The sequence below is a fragment of the Scatophagus argus genome, chromosome 12, assembly GCF_020382885.2.
Source record: "Scatophagus argus isolate fScaArg1 chromosome 12, fScaArg1.pri, whole genome shotgun sequence".
Lineage (NCBI taxonomy): Eukaryota > Metazoa > Chordata > Actinopteri > Scatophagidae > Scatophagus > Scatophagus argus.
The window spans coordinates 5,909,000-5,926,411 of NC_058504.1; the positions used below are offsets into that span (position 1 = coordinate 5,909,000).

The 17,412-nt window shown below is 43.3% G+C and overlaps 1 protein-coding gene across 1 annotated transcript; it reads right to left on the reverse strand.

Moving 5' to 3' along the window:
- Window positions 1–1,890: 1,890 nt before the first annotated feature.
- On the reverse strand, window positions 1,891–16,671 carry klhl3 (kelch-like family member 3). The gene is made up of 15 exons (XM_046406691.1): window positions 16,540–16,671; window positions 14,469–14,627; window positions 14,064–14,170; window positions 13,850–13,971; window positions 11,711–11,873; window positions 11,336–11,445; window positions 9,616–9,732; window positions 8,776–8,925; window positions 8,270–8,387; window positions 7,397–7,594; window positions 6,678–6,779; window positions 6,397–6,525; window positions 5,580–5,720; window positions 4,850–4,993; window positions 1,891–4,756 (listed from the first exon to the last, which is right to left on the reverse strand). The coding sequence occupies exons 1-15, from the start codon at window positions 16,557–16,559 to the stop codon at window positions 4,728–4,730; spliced, it is 1,809 nt and encodes a 602-aa protein (XP_046262647.1). The 5' UTR covers window positions 16,560–16,671; the 3' UTR covers window positions 1,891–4,727.
- Window positions 16,672–17,412: the final 741 nt, after the last annotated feature.

The window sequence follows — 17,412 nt, forward strand, 5'->3', positions numbered from 1 at the left end:
GGAGGATGCCGCGACAAGTCATTCAACTGCACAAATTTAATATGTCATTTGGAAAAACCGCCATTCAGAAGTTCACAAACAATGGCAGACAAGCTAATGCTGCTCACGTTAGCCGGCAGGCAAAAACCAAAGCAGCCGCAGCTGGGAGCCCAAGACAGCAAGTACGCGACAAAACCAAGAAGTTTGCCAAGGACAGCGTAAAAGCCAAGTCAACAACGAGCAAGGTCATGGAAATGATGGCTCTTGACGGCCAGCCGTTTTCCATGGTGGAGGACCGAGCGTCTCGGCGGTTGATGGAGCATATTAAACCCCGCAACAGCCTGCCGAGTCGGCGCTGCTTCTCCGACGTCTCCCTCCCTGGTTTGCACGAAGTCGTGGCCGCTGGTGAGTGACATTAGCTTCATATGGAGTTCAGATGTAAGTCAGGTGAGTATGCTGAGCCTTGCTGCTCTGTGGATTGATGAAAACTTTGAAATGAAGAGAGCAGTTTTGCATGCACAAGAGTTTGCAGGATGTAATTGATAGAGTAGCTTAAAGTATGTTTTGCACTTTAATACCATGAATGCTGGCAAGTTTGATAAGGTAACTTTGTCAGGATATTATTTTGATTTCTGATCCTTATTGTGATTTATGACCCCAGCTTTCTCACAGGAGTTTTGAGCTGTACTTTAATTTAGTTACGCACTTGCTACATGTGTTAAAGTTTGCTAAAAACGTGGCACTGTTGGTTACTTGTGTTCTGTGGTAGCCCTGTAACCTTGTTATTTGGAAGTAAAACACGTTTTGACAATAGAGGAAGACATTCAGAAATTCAATTTGCATGATTTTCAGTCTGTACAAAATGTTAATATCTCAGAAACGTTTTATATTTTTTAAACAATTGTCGATATCGGTAAATATCGGTTATCGGCCATAACACTAATATTAGTATCAGATATCGGCTAAAATTTTCATATCGGTGCATCCCTATTAAAAACCCAAATTTAACAACATTAAGTATACTGTTTAGTAACACATCATAATCTGTGTGTTGGTTGTGTTCTTAATTAATCTTATTAACATTAATTAATTACTTTGCAAAATATCTGGTAGGCGACGAGCATGAAATGTAGTGTACCTGAGTACAGTATGTGAGTAAATGTACTATTACTTTTCCAAAGTAATGATTTAAATAAAGTTTCCCATGGTCCTCAACATACATCAGCATGATTTTTATTTTATTTGTGCTGTCATTACCTTGACAAATCAGGTGTACTTTTACTAGGTGTACTTTTTATTATTTTGTGTAATGAAATCCCTCTCGTGTCTTCTGTCATCGAGGCGGATCAGAGATCCCAAAAGGTTCACTTTACGTTAGGTTTACGTTGGTTCGCGACACACGCTGAGAGTCAAAATCAGGTTGAACTTCACTGTGCTCTTGAAGGAGAATCCATTTGTTCATGTCATTCTGTCTCAAAGAGTTAAAGCAAGGCGTCTGGACTTGTGAAGATTTGGCTTGAAGACGTTTCGCTGCTCATCCAAGCAGCTTCATCAGTTCTGGAATAACTGGTGGGGGGCCATCAGATGGCCACAGAGGGCCATCACTGGCAGTCAAACTACACAGACAAATTTGCAGGACTATCAGATCCTTTGTTTATTACAGTTTATTCAGAACTGATGAAGTTGCTTGGATTAGCAGCGAAACGTCTTCAAGCCAAATCTTCACAAGTCCAGACGTCTTGCTTTAACTCTTTGAGTGAATATGACCTGGATGACTGAGAATCTCCACAGATATGTTGTTCTGTCCTTTCAACAGAAAGTCAACTTTCATGTGACAGAAAATGGAAGTTCTGTTGACATAAAACATCCTCAGTACATATTTTGACAAAGCAGCACAAGTCAGCCTGCAGCTCTTTTGCAAAGTGAGCCTGCTTTAGTATTAGTGTTAACTATTTCAAGTCTGAAGGGTTACAAATCACCTGTGAGTACAGCGCACAACTCCAAGCTTCAGGAGAAAAAAAAAACACGATCTTCTAAAACATACATTATTAACATCCAGTTTAGGATATTAAAAATATAACATCTGTGCTTAGTAAGAACCGTATTTGTCTGAAAACAAGTCTCACTTCAGTGTCCGTTCAGTAGCTCTTGTGGGGTTTTCGTTCAGGTCTCGAGAAGATGATCAGAATCGCCGGAAGTCTGAACATCAGCAGATGATAATTCATGAAAGTCGAGGGCCCTGCGATCAGGTTAAAACCAGACCAGCTGAGGTGAAAGGTCAACAGTGAACTTTGAACTCATCCATACTGCTGCTTTTACATGTTTTAGCACATCCGGATCAAATTTCAAACAGTTAGAACTTACTGTTGATTACTGTGTGCAACACCATGTACAAAGCCGCTGGTTTCCATTTTTATTCAGAACATGAACACCAACACACCTGAACTTCAAAGAGTCCTTTTTTCACTTTAAGCAGCACTATTTGGCTGTGCATGAAATCACCCGTCATTTGCTGCCGACCGCATTTACATACTCACCGTTATTTTGTTACGCTGGCAAAAGACAGTTTGTTTTTGTTTTTAAAGCCTCTAAACCTCACTTTCCCTGTGCTATTTCAGCTGCCACCAGGCACGAAATATCTCGGGAGAAATGAAGGCCGACTGCTAATCCAGTCTGGCTTTTATGCTGCTTTTATGTCACCGTTACGGATTAAATGGGCAAATAAACTCACACTTTTGCCCTGTGTTGTTGGCGGCTGCTATTAAAACTAGATGGTGATCGGGTTGTCTTGGCGTTTGGAAACTGCAGCAGGAGAAGTCGTCTGTTTCTACTTTAAAGTGTTGAGTTCTCACTGTGCAATTTATGCTCCGTAAAGCACCGTCAAAAGAAAGAGAAACTCAAAAGAAAAACTAGTGTCTGTGGTGTGTGCACCAACATTGGCTATTAAATACCACAATTTCACCTTTGATCCAACGCTACACCCGTTGTTAGTTAGGACAAGAAAAAAAAAAAATCACTCTGTGCTAATTTGTTTTCCTTTGGGATTTCTGATCTTCTGACGTTGCAGCTCGCACAAAACACACACACAAACTGAGCTCAAGTGGAAGTTTTTGATTAGTGTGAACTCCCACTGGCACACAAATCAACAACAGTCAAAAAATGTAAAGCAGGATGTGCTGCTGTGCTATGAGAATTTGAGTACGTGTTTCGACACGAAGCATCAGTGCTGTCTGCCGAGGCAGCAGCGGAGAGACTCCAAAGTGATCGCTGAATACGTCAAGTCACTTCAAAATTTGACTTCCACAGACCAAACATACAAAAACAACAGTATGGTCCCAGTTTCTATTAATCTCTTTTCTTCAAAGCTATGGCACCAGTCTAAATAACTACACCCAAAATGTACCCGCCGTCACCTGAACAAATGTGAGTCGAGCACAAGCGTGACACAAGGCTTAAAAAAATGAAGTGAGAACCTCACCTCGATATGAGCAAATGCTATGCGATCAGTGGCCCTTAAACAATAAATAGAAAATCTTAAACCTGCATGTTTTACGTTAGGATTTTACAGCCGCATTTCTACAGTGCATTTTGACACAGTCCCTTACTGAACGAACAGAAACAACTCATCTTCTCTGTTTGTTCCGTAAGAGATGCAAACACCATGTGACTCCTGGATTATTCTGATCATCCCTGCTGGCTTTTTGGTTTTTTTTTTTTAATTTTCCATGAAATTATTGAATCCTCAGTAATGGAGACAGACCGGCCGCGCAGCCGTCTGTCAGTCTGATAGCAGCTCAACGATCCCAGCTGGTCAATCAGAAAGATGGGAAGACGTCCGGTCGGGCCAATCAGAGAGTCGGACAGCCAGCCTGCCGGTCTGCGTCAGTCAGTGCAAACGATCAGTGCATCAGTAGTGTGTCGGCGACAGGAACAAGCCATGCTGAGTGGGACCAGACCAGCCGCCTGGTTCTGGGACCCCAGCAGTGGTTCTCAACCTCTCTAAAAACAATTTCGAAAATATTAAATATGATAGCTGATTTGCATATAAGACATTTTCTACATTCCTCAAATTAATCTTGCTAATTCCAGGCCTCTGACACACAAGATAAAAAACAAACCCTCTCTGGACCTGTCAACGGTTGGCACTGGAATCTCACCACCTGGTTCGTTTCTTAACATCAAGTGGTGCAAATAGTTTCCCATTTTTTAAAAAATGGCTCCCACGGCTGGTCATGTAAAATCTCTGCATTCAGCCTCCCGAGTGTGTTTAGGCCGATCACATGAACGCCACACCACTTGGCATCAAAAGTCCTCCGCTCTGCTCAGTCCACCTGAGTCCATTTCCAAAGCACGAGTCTTTCCAGCAGCAGCATCTGAGTGCGTGAGTGAGTGATCGCAGTCAGCTGATACGGCCGCCTTTCTTTGTGCTCAAAACAGGCCGAGTTCTTAAAAGTCCACTTTCTTGTGGTTAGTGTTTTTCATCCAGTGCAACAGAGCGCTTCAAACTCAGGATCTCACCAAGGGAAATGACTTGGACAGAGCAACAAAGTCAGGCTGTGGTTTAGTGCCAAAAAAAACTGCTCAAGATGCATCCTTAAACTGTTCACTCAGCTGACGACTTGAGGGCGTCCCCTCCATTTGGACAGGAGTTCGTCTCAGGCGTCAATTCAACGTTTGCCTGCTGAGCTTCTGACACGAGGCGAGCGAGTCTCTGCCGACGCAGGCCCGACGCCGTGGGAGGCCCCCGGTCATAACGGCTTGTCGATCACTGCGACTCCTGCAGGAGTGAGAAAATAAAATGAAAGAGTGAGAGCCGGGCGAAACGCGAGCAGGTAAAATGTTTACTTCTCTGTGGCGACGCCACACTCACCGGCGTAGCTGCGTCCGTTGCTCATGTTTGTGGGAATGAGACTCCACTTGTCTGCGGTCGGGTTGTAAAACTCTACAGACGAGAGGTTACAGGACCCATCGTCTCCTCCGATCACGTACAGCAGCCCGTTCACAGCACACACACCTTGAGGAGACAGTTGTACACACTGAACAACTCCAACAAAGCTGTTTATACCTTTTGTATTATGTGTTCATCAGGACGAAGTAACCAAATCTGTAACCAAAACTCTTAATTGTCTGTCATTCAGCAGATTCAAAGAGTAAACGCCACAACAGGAAATGAACGTTGCTGCCTCGTGAGTTTCTGCAGGTTCTCAGCCACATTTCACACAAACATCCCACAGATTCTGCTTATATTTTACATTCTCTGATTGGATAAGCAAAGCAAGATCTCACTGGAACCAACGTTTTGAGATTGTTGCACACAATATTTAACAGGAAAATCAGCTCTAACTTCATCACTTTTTGCTTGGTTAACAAATGTTTCGGCTGCTGTTTACAAAACTGTAATCTGAAGCTAAGCTTAACAAAAAACGAAATCTCTATTTTAGTTACCGAGCTTTTGTGGCCTAAAGAACAGTTGCTGACTAGATATTTACATGCGATCGTGTGGCTGTTGGAAAGATGAAGCCACAAGATCAGAGCCTCACGCAGACCTTTAACGTTTAAAGTGTTCGATGGACGCTGTGTGTTTGCGGTCGTTATCTCACCTGCGTTTCGCCGGCACATGTTCATGTCACAGACCAGTCTCCAGGTGTTGGTCTGCGGGTCGTACACCTCAACGCTCTTCCTCACCAGAGGACCGTCATGTCCTCCTGCTGCATACAGCTGACCGCCCAACACACCCACGCCTGCACACAAAACACAGACACACACAAACAGAGAGGCATCGGCGTGAGCGTGCTGTCGTTTTTTACATTTATTTTGTTTTCTTCTAATCTGGAGCTTTTCTTCATGATGTCGCAGTGAGTGACAATCATGTTGCTCACTGTAATGGACAGTAACGGTTGTGTTCTTTCTAGGGTTTTTTGCTTTTTCTCATACATTTGCAGAGAAAGTCCACTTGGTGGTGCTGTTGCTACAAAGGAAAACTGCACCACCATATCATCAGAATCATAATCAGAATCAGCTTTATTTGCCAAGTATGTGTGACCATACAAGGAATTTGACTCCGGATTTTTCTCTCTCCTGGCACCATACAAAATATAAAATAACAAATAATAATAATAATACAAAATAAAGCATTTACAAGAAGAAAAAACAAGATATAAATTGAATTTCCCTCAGGATCAATAAAGTATCTATCTACACAACATGTACTGTGTCAGGCCTATTTTATTAGCACATTGACACACATTTCAGCTGGTGTAGATGACCTTAAATTACAGAAAATACTATAAAGAAATTTTATCTCAATAATAAAAATGCTTATCTGCAGTTTGTAAAGGCGCGGGCATCTCTTTTAAAGAGCCATAAGCCTGTGTGTTTTATATCGAATATACAGTGTGTGTGTGTGTGTGTGTGTACCTGCTCCACTGCGCCGTGTGCTCATGTCAGCTACATAACACCACTGATCAGTGACAGGGTCGTATTCTTCCACCGTGCTGAGACACTGGCGAGACGCTCCATCATATCCTCCTACTGCATACAACTTACCTGTGGACAAACATCCATTCATTCAGTCAGACAGACAGACAGGCAGACAGACAGACAGGCAGGGTTATTAACATAGGTGACATCTGAATTTTGGCTTTCCACTGAAATGATGAAACCCAGGTCACTCACTCACACACACACTTCTACCTTACCATCAACCACTCCAACACCCACACTGCTGCGTCGCGTGTTCATGGAGGCTACACACATCCACTCATTGGTTTTGTAATTGTAGGCTTCTACTGTTGACAGACCTGATAAAGAGAGAGAGAGAAATAAAACAGAAAGGAAAACAAATGAGAGCATGAAATACCGTGAATGTGTTGGAATAAGACTGTTGTGAACATTCTGCATCCAGCTGGTAGGCGTGTTAGGAGAAGAAAATGGCTGCCGTGTCTCCTGTGCTTCCTGTTAACACTGAAGTAGGCAGGTGTGCTCATATTCTATTCTACAGATAAATCTGTGAAGCCAGATGGGAACAACAGGTGTGCAGAACATGGAGGGAATCAGTACATGAGCACTTTGCTCAGTGACCAGCAGGTCTTTTACCTTTTTTTTCCCTCCTCATGAGTCCCCAACGGGCTCCTCACACGCTGTTAACACACATCTGTCTTAACTCAACTTGAAATTTAAATCAACTTAGACCCTTACAAAAATTTCATTTACATTCTAATATTTTCCTAGATTGCAAGATATCTTTGCCTTTTTCTACAGCAGGAAATGGTTTTGTATTTCAGTGCAGTCAGAGAAAATTTTGAACTTGTGTGGAAGGTAACATGTTTTATTTACAGAAGAACAAGGTAAATACCTGGTACTAATAACTACTGTTGTTACAACTGTACAGCCCGTTAGTTCGTGTGTGTGTGTTCACCTATACTTCCGTTAAAGCCCCCGACAGCGTACAGTAAATCCCCCAACACAGCAGCTCCCAGTGTACTGCGTCTCTCCTGCATGCTCGCCACCGCAATCCACTGGTCTCTCAGTCCATCGTACACGTCCACCGTTCGCTCCCGCAGCGAGCTGTTGAACCCCCCGACTGCATACACATGACCTGCCATGGAAACCACACCTGGACACACACACACACACATACACAAAATGAAATGTGTACAAGTTCAGTTTGTGGTGTAACCACAAGTGGTTTTGCATGTTTAAACCCACTGACAACATACAGTACAAAGCAAAGCTCAGCTTTTCTGGTATGACAAATAAACCAAAGTTTTGTTGTTGTTACTGCAGTTTGGTACAGCAGGTGCAGTAATTACTGCTGCATTCAGGGACATCCAGGCATCAGCATTTTACTGACACATGAATGAATGAAATCTTATCAGAATGCAGACATAAAAAAAAAAAACATTAGACAAGTTGCTTTAAGTTAACTTATCAAATTATTTTATGTTTTTTAATCTTTGCTTTTTTCCCCACTTCTTGACAACCGTCTTACATTTCTAAATGATGATGTAATATTAATAATAATAAATAGTCCTTCATTTATTGAGGTGAAGTCTACTGAGAGTCATTAATTAACCTTTTTAAGTTCAGTTCTGTGGTGTTGTTGAATCGTTGTGTTAAGTTATTCTGTTCATTCCCTGTACTCAAATGTGCAGACTAAACACGAAGGCCGTCTGCTTGTTGATAACTGAAATCAGCAGTCAGTAAACTCAGGAAGTGTTTGAAAAACCACAGTCGGCTCTGACTGACTATTTTACAGCCGTACAAAAACAGGAGGGAATCACAGGCGGACCTGCTCGGCAGCGTCTGGAAGGCAGGTCGGCTACTTGGTACCATCGATCTTCTTGGAAGTCGTAACACTCCACGCTGCGGATCGCCTTCGGGGCCTGACCACCCACCACAATCATCACCTGCACACGCACACAGTCAGCATCAGCCATCCGAGTTACAGTAAGAGTGCGTACAATAGAAGATATGCAGCCAAATACGTTGGTGATTAGCACGAGGCAAACACACCGATCAGCCACGACATTAACGCCACAGACGGGTGAAGCGATTAAATCCTTTGTTTACAATGTGATGTTCTGCGGGGGAACTTTGGGTTCTGGCAATCGCATGGATGTTCTTTGACACACCCACCGATGATGCCGTGTCCCTTTTCTCTGATAGCTCAGAGCACTTTTGGGGGGACTTACAAAATATTAAGCAGGTGGTTTTAATGCTGCAGCTGATCGGTTCATGTTCGGTTATGGGCTGTCTTGTTCAGTGGCGTGAAGATTTATGTGCGTGTTTGTGTACTTTTGGGATGCTGATGGGAGTTCGTGGTCGCGTCCTGTCCGTCTTGATGAGGTGCCGCTGGTCAGCTGGCAGCAGGTGATACTTCATTGCTTCTATGAGAAAATCTTTACAGGTGTTGTTGTTCTTTATCAACGCTTCTTCCTCAACAATCTGAAACATTTCAGAACAAGTTTCACCTTTATTTAACACCAACGAACAGCACAGGGAGGGGTCTGTCTGGCAGGGGTGATGGACAAAGGCACAGAAATTTGCATCCTCCAGGGGAAATCCACCTCAGGTTTCTCTAAACGCCCACCCCAATCATGTAAACTGGGTTTCTCATTCTCATAACGAGTGTAACCGAGTTACTTATGCGAATAGATATTCACAGATGGAGGCAGCAGGCTGGGGAGCATACTGAGTAATGTATATATATGCAAGAACAAACACTGTGTTATATCAACCCAACTGACAGAAAAAATATAAACCCCACCCACTTCTAGTTTTGATTCAGCACTGTGGTGAAGCAAAGTGAAAAGGACACTGTATTTATCTTTAATATTCTTTTCAGGGAACCAAAGCAACGTAAACATATTTGACCTCCATATCTAGACCCCCTCAAATGGTTTTCACTTTCACTTCCAGGAGGGTTTTTAACAACTAAAGGCTCATAGAGAACTAGTGGAACATCTTCAGGCCTTCAATAACTACAGTATTTCTACATATCCTGTAATCTGGATGACTCTCGCCTGCTTTCAATGGAACTTACAGCCTTCACAACATCAAACTTGTATCCATGAGTAAAATGTGTTTGCTGGGGTTTTTCTGCATAATGATACAAAGGGTAGCAACGCCGTTTACCTGTACCAGGTAATCCCTTGACAGGAGTGGAAGTCTGACGTGCTCCATCAGTTTGGGCATGTACTCCAGGCGAGCTGGCTTATCGTGCTTGATCCAAGCTATCATAGCCTCGAACACCTAACAGATGAAGAGATGGAGAGCAGAGTCGACCCGCAGCAGGGGAGAAAACATGACACGGTATTGTTCATAGTTCAGAGCAACGATGGTTACAGCGAACACAAAGTCCTTTTCTTTGTCCTACTTTGACTTAAAAATACAGTGACTCGTCAGTGTCAGTGTTTGGGCGATTTCAGTCGCTGAGAGTGTGTGAACTGCATCAGTAAAGCAGTAGATACTCTCTCCTTTCATAGGAAAATGCCAGCGTCGACCGTTCACAGGTGATCCCAGCAGGGCGTCGGCATTACACGGGGGCGGGAGGGGGCACCTTTCTGTTTCAAATTCATTGATTCACTCATATTCACACTTGACCATCTCCTGCTGGCCTGTGGAGCACCTCCACTCAGGCAAACGAGGGACTGAGTGCCCCTCCTGTTGTGCACAGAGGGAACACAATGGCATCAGTGAGGGGGGTGGACCATTACTCTGCAACTCCCCAGACCCCCTTGTCTTCCAGGGTTAACACTGGACACCCTCGACCAACACATACCTCAAAACCAATGAGCTTTTGGTCGACTATAATTCTTCAAATATGGATGCTGCTGCAAGGAATTGTGGATTAATAAATGTTTAACATGCCTTATTCTGTTATATGCTTTAGTATAATTCTTAATGTTATAATCATGTAGAACTGGTTGTTTGTCTCAGGACTGCACACTCTGAGGGAGACAGAGGTATCATGCATAGTAGGAGAAGGACACTATTTCTCAAGACACTGATACACCACCCCTCCCCTCTGGCTTGAGTGGAAAGGTGTTGAGACTAACAACCAGTGTTATCTTAAAGTATATGATGATGTACTTCCTTGAGTGCTTTAGATCCCACTTGGCGCTAGGCTGAAGCAGACTTGTGTTCTGAGGTGGGATCTCCAAAGATCTTTGTTTCTAAATAAATAACTCTGTTTTAAGGCTATTCAACGACTCTGTTTTAACTCTCTCATCAACCTACTCGGGGAAGCAAGTGTGCTTCAACAGAAGCTACAAATTCTAAAACATGGACACTTCACACACATCTTAGACCACAGCGGCACAGAAAATTTACACAATCAGTACATTTTCAAGACAGAAACACTAAAAAAATTAATTCAGTATCTGGCCAAACATAAAATACGGTCGCAGTCTGCCAGAATTTTGTGCGAAATTTTGTCAAAGTAAGCGAATGAATTCTCGAGTAACAACCAAAATCGACCTCTAAAATCTAATCTAATGTGAAGAAATCTCCTCAAGATGCTCCAGAGATGTTCATAAGAATGAGATGGACAGAAGGACAACCACAACTATCACCAGTGTGGAGTGATGGTGGCGGGGGGGCAGCAGTCGTTAACTGCTGTTGCTCCGACAGCAGGATGACACACACATGCTCTTCCTGTTACCAGGCGAGCTAATCAGACACAGTGTGGATGTTGAGGACACGTCATTAACACAGCTACAGAAATTCCCAGCTCCTTTATCTCCCAGATCCCATATACACATAATTTTTGTTGTCACTCAGAAGGAAAAAGACAAACAGCTTTTACCAAAAGAGCTGCATTGTGTGTGTGTGTGTGTGCATCGTGAAGTCTGACCTTCTCCTCTGTGGTAACGGTGAGTTTGTCACTGGAGATGAGGCTGCACACCTGCTGCAGTGAGAGACCCAGAAACTCCTCTCCCTGCACCACCTCAGTGAAATGCTGCTCTGAGGGACACAAACACGCAGAGTTTAACGCAACAGAAAAACACTCGACCCAAAATTGGTCTGAGCTAAAATGTGAACATGTCCCAGAAGTCTGTTTCATCATCTATAACACCCCTTAGACCATTAAGCCATGACAGCTGGATGTCTGAACGTGTAGCATTTTCCAAATATTTCAGCATTTTTCAGGGCTATGCAAGTACCATCAGCGACCACACACTGGCACAGACTGACTCACAGTTTGTGGTGTGAATATTGAGAAGCTTACCGGCAAATGCGTGGGCCTGGTTGAGAAGCTGTGTGCATGTGTGCAGGTCAGCAAAGGCTCTGATGCCCAGACAGTTGGTGGGGTGAAGCTGAGACTGGAGGAAGTCACAACAAACCTGACGAACATCCATCAGCTGCAGGAGACTGGCTGCTGGCAGCAGAACCTGCGGCGGCGACGATGACACACGCGCACGTGAAGTCGGTTTATAACTTCAAGTGGATAACAGGTGGAAGAGCTTACAAACAGGGCATCCATATTCTGGTTCATCTTACTGATTCACACATGTTTAAAATCAACACATTAGAGCACGATTTCTCACCACCCACACGCTGAGGATTTAGGAACATTTGGTTGCAGGAAGTCAGCGAGCAGTTCACATCAACACATACTCTATGTGTGAATGGCTCGTTACTTCAGCAGTGGCGTTTTCGGTCAGCTGGATTAAGTTAAGTAAAATTAAATTAAGTAAAAAAGTAACCACTCAATCGATCTGCCAAACAAGCTGGCTAACGTGTACCCATTCAGTCAATTTGTTTATAAGGCCAGCAGAATATTTTAAATCATTTTTTTGTACGCAGATGGCAAGGAGGTGTTGGAGACGTGTTGTTTCAAGTGCTGCTGGCCTGGGACAGTGAAATAAAACCCAGGGAGGCTGGTTTGAATGACAGATCCACGAGTTTGAGGTCTCATCAGACACAAAAATGCCACACCGCAGTTTACAAGTCTGGACAGCTGCCACGACAGCAATCATTTCATGTTTGGTTGCAGCAGCTGTGAGGTAAACAACAGAAATACGGCACACGGCCTTCACATTAGACTGGCAGTGGGTGCCTGCAGGATGACATGTTGTGATGCGTTTCTTGCTGAAGAATCCTGTGTTTCTTCAGCCCCGAGGCGGACAGGCAGTTGGTGAACTGACGAAAGCATAACGGTAAGAAGATTCACTTTGCTTCATCCCAACACATAAGCTTAACAAGGTCAGCGACGCAGTCTACGTCCACCTCGACATTCGCTCGTCCTCTGACTGTGTACTGCTACCGTCCTCTGTTGTGCACAGCCGGCGTGAAACCTTAAGTCTCCTAAAAGAGAATAGGCACACTTTCTCTCTCTGTCTCTCTTTGTGTCAGAGATGCTGAGTTTGAGGGAGAGGGAAAGGAATGAGAAAAGAACAAACAACACACACTGTACTGTACAGGCAAAACAAGCACTTTGAAGAAATTAAAAGCAAAAGCAATGTTTTACTGAACATGAGCCGACAGTTTAAAACACACACACACACACATTTAAGAGCCAGCCAATCAGACACACACAGAGCACGCTGCTAACACTGGGAGGATTTCCTGCCTCTCTCTACGCACGCTTCCTGCGCTAATAATCAGAGGAAGCGTCCTGCCTGCAGCTTGATCCTGTTGTATTTATACAAGTCCGAGCCAGAGCTGCTCAGCGACCGCGCTAACGCCACCGAGACAAACAAGGGCTCAACTCCGGTGCTTTCACAGCTCACAACCATCACCAGCTCTCACATGTCTTGCAATCATGATGTCTTCAAACATCTGCTCCTGTTCTGAATAAATGGTTTTAAAATAAAAGACAATCAGAAAGTATCGGCGTGTCCACTGCACAGCTTACAGAAACCTGTCTTTTTGAAAATTAAGATTTTCGGCAGTTTCCTGGAGGGGCTGGCTGTCAACACACAACTCACAAGATTGCTGTGTTTTCGCTTGTGCTTTTGCTCAAAACAAAAGGGCTCTGCATGGAAAAAGGTCAAGTCAGCAGCTCCAAGGCAAGTTTCCTACTTCACAACAAGGTTTGTAACTGCGTGACTAAAGACATGAGCTCAGCTCTTTTGTACTGGGAACAGCAGCGCAGCTTGGATTTAATTATCCAAACTGTCAAAGCGCAAAAAAATTGTGACAAAAACTGGAGGATACATGATGAGAGAAGGTTGATTATATCCTTCTATTAACATCTGCCGTCAATACACGACATCAGTGTTTTCAAAGCAACACTTAAGCTGGAAACGCGATAACAAGTCACCATAACAGAAGAAAAGAGACAAACGGTCAAGTGAAAACAGGAAAACCCTTCACTTCCTCGCTCTCCCTCCTCACACACACACACACACACACACACACTCACCTGGACATTGTCCTCTGTGACCTCTATCTCAGCTGTGTAGATGTAGTCGACCAGTTTTCTCAGAGTCTGTCCATCCACCTCTCTGATCTCTACCTGATGGGCTTTGCTCTCGCTCATGTCACCTACAAACACACTCAGTTCAGTTCACACCAGCACACACACACACACATCAAAATATAATGCCAAGCAAACGGTTGTGTGTGTGTGTGTGTACCGGTGAACATTGCACAGAAGTAGGGACTACAGGATGCCAGGACCACCCTGTGAGCTGGCACTTCGATGCTCCCCGCCACCAGCTGGACGTCACACAGTATCTTTTTACTGAAGCATGAGGAGTGAAAGGGAGTGAGGACAAGGTGATAAGTCTTATTTATTAAAGTGTGATGGAAAAAAAATAAATAAATAAGCCAGGAAGGAGGGACATCTTTAAAAACAAGACGAGACAGCTGCCAGCAAATGTGCCACTTAAGGTGTTTATCTCCAGCGTTTTATTTAAAAATTTTCCAGGAGTACAAGGACTTCACGCAGCTGGAGAGACTATGTTTAAATATTTTGCTCTGTTTGGCAGCTTTTTAAGTGAAAGCAGTAACTGTAGCAAACAAGACTGTCAACAACACACCTCCGCAAGTCATTCATCAGCTGGAAGGCCTTCTTCATGTGCCTCTGGTTGAAGGTGTGCATCCCTCCATCCACCGTGTCCTCCTCTGAGTCCGTGGCACAGTTTCCACGCGGCGAGGCCGGCGTGGCCACCAGATTGGTAAGACATGAGAGACAGTGTCTGCATGAACGGAAGGCAGATGATGACCCAGCGGTTAGACAATTCATCTCTGGGGTTACAAAGAGAGGATTTGAGTTCTTTTAATATAATCGCATTGTTGATATTGTCAAGAAGCTGTTCAGGAAATGTCCAACTGTGTCTCTGTTTAGGTTACTCCGCAGGTGAAATCTGTGAAAAGCTTTTTCTGAGCATGCCTCACTATTTGCCAGTGCCAGCCATTTCTGAATGCCTGTATGACGACACTGACCTTTGCTCGTTTAATAATAATCTTCATTTCTACACGGAAACCGTCTTCGCACAGGTAAGAAAGCACGGCTTACGTCTAGGACTGCGACTAAAAATGACTTCATTATCAAGCAGTTTGATGACTGATTTCTTGATTCATCGATTAATCGTTGAGAGAAGTGAGAAGTACATGAGTTTCTAAGTCCAGATCACTATTTGTAAAGCTAATGAATTAAACTGAAGGATGTCATTTTGACAACATGCCAAGCGCACTAGATAACCACTCAAGCACATCTATTTGACTGAGGATCCCCATTATGTTCAGGTTCATTGCACAGCAGCGTTCATGTGTTCCAGCACTTTTCTTTCACTCGTGTTCTTAAGTCATGGGGACTTGAAGAATAAAGCTGCTGTCATTTATTCTTCTTATGGTCAGTAGGCACCATGAAAAGACCAAAACAAACAAACAATTACTTTGTGACATCCCTGTCCAGTCTTTGGCTCTCAGCCCTGAACCCATTTGTTTCTACAGAAGACAAAAACATTTAAAATCTAGTCATATTTTCTTTTTCTAAAACTGCTGGGGATTGTACTTACAGTTTTCAGTCATGTATTAGTACAAAGTAATTTACAGCCACAGTATGTCGCATGTGGGAGGAGTCAATAGAAACTACAGTAGTTTAAGTTCATTGCAATAAAGAAACAAGACACCCAGTGCAACTATGTGGCTCGCTGAACTGTATGGAGACAGGAATAAACCACATCAGGCTTTGGCTTCACAAAAAAATACTTAATGACTGGGCCACATTTATTGTCTTTTCATGCAATATGCTGAAAGTAAGAAAAATACATAATATTCCCAGCGTTGTCCTGTAAGCTCTCTGCAGACAGGTACAGCACTTCATAATCCAGCCTGATCACACAGGAAACAAAACCCTGTCGTCTTCCAGGAGTCCAAACCCGAGAGCAAGTGGCAGGTATTAAACAAAAACTGTGGCATCGCCCAGCACTGATCTCTCGGGAGATTTGCTTGGTTTGTAGCGTTTGACATTAATAAGAAAATAGACCGTGCATGTCCATCCTTGACTCTCACAGCGACCCGCGTCGACAAGCCGGTGGATATTATTTCAAAACAAACCAGCACAAGTCCGTGGACTAATCCGTGTTCATCCATGACTCTGACGGCTCACGGAAAGCCCGTCTTTCTGTTGTCCAAATCTCATGAGGAATTCAACGAGAAATTATGTTTGTTTTGAGTTTGCTGAGCGTAAAGTTGGCAGGCTGGCTAGCTCTTAGCATCGCTAATCATTAAACTTCACTGCTAACATAAGCTCGTTACATGCCCTAAATAATTACGTAATAAGAACCACTTTGGAGAGCCAGTCTACAGTCAGCTCACTGTCTATAAGCGGCGACTTAATGCCAGTTTTCCTGATGCCAACATGTTAACTTGGGAGTTTGGTTAGCACTACTTCATCAGCTTGGCAGCCAACGATGCTAGCTAACTAAGCGAAGCTAATTAGTTAACAAAGCTAGCTTGGGTTCGTGTGCTAGGAGAACGCTCTTGGGACTGTCTGTGCTGGATTTAAAGCTGGTCGATCATGTGAGGTTAAATGTTATCCGACAGGCGTAGAAGCGCCGGGAATCACAGCCTTACAAAATAATCCCTACCGCTCAGCCAACTTACCCCAACGACACACCGTCCATCCTCACGGAGTCAGATACCCCAGCAGGCGTGAGCGCTGTACAGCCACACAGAGATCGTCTATTAACAGGAGGAATCCCTCCGTTATCCTATTCTAGGATGACTGATTCGGCGAACGTCTATTCCATGAAATATATTAAGAATTTTTTTTATCTTAATATATGTTGATATTCTTTTTAATATTTATATGTTAAATTATACGCGCTGAACGTGTATTTAAAATGTAACATAATAAATAACAGGAATTATAATGCAAAGAAACAAAGAAATGCCCGTTACACAAAGATATAATGAATTTATTCACACGAAATTTTATTTGGAATATAAGCCTGTAAAGCATGTGTGTGTGTCTGCACGGTGTTCTAACACCCCAAATGAGGATTTAACACAGAAAAGCACAATTAAGAAGCCTGAACCAGCGAACATTTCATATTTTAGCTGGGAAAAATTACCGAATTAACAAGTTAATTTTTCTAAATATTTGCAGATCAATCAGCAAAATGTACGGGGGTTGGGGCGTTAGATATTATCTATTTATCTAAGATGGGCTAACAAGTAAGTGAAATACAGCACTGCAAATATCAACAGGCCTTGCAGGTAACATTCTCTGGTCTTAAACTGAAAATGTCAAATAATGAAATTCAACTTATACTTTGAATGACTGAAAGACTCAAGCCCTGTTATCTCCGTGCCTTATTATGTCTGCTTCTGTATTGTAAAAACTTGTTTTGTCTTGAAAGTTTAATGTAAAGCAAACATGAGAAAAATGAGGCATCGCGATGTTGTGCTGATTCAAGAATGAAACTGTAACACCCCTAACTGGTGTTTAGCCTAATTATGTAACAGTGTGTACGG

Coding starts and splice junctions, on each gene's coding strand:
- klhl3 (XM_046406691.1), bottom strand. CDS start 16,559: ATGGACGGTGTGTCGTTGGG. Junction 11,874..13,849: donor TCACAGAGGACAATGTCCAG/GTGAGTGTGTGT, acceptor TCGCCGCCGCAG/GTTCTGCTGCCAGCAGCCAG. Junction 7,595..8,269: donor TTCCAGACGCTGCCGAGCAG/GTCCGCCTGTGA, acceptor GTGTGTGTCCAG/GTGTGGTTTCCATGGCAGGT.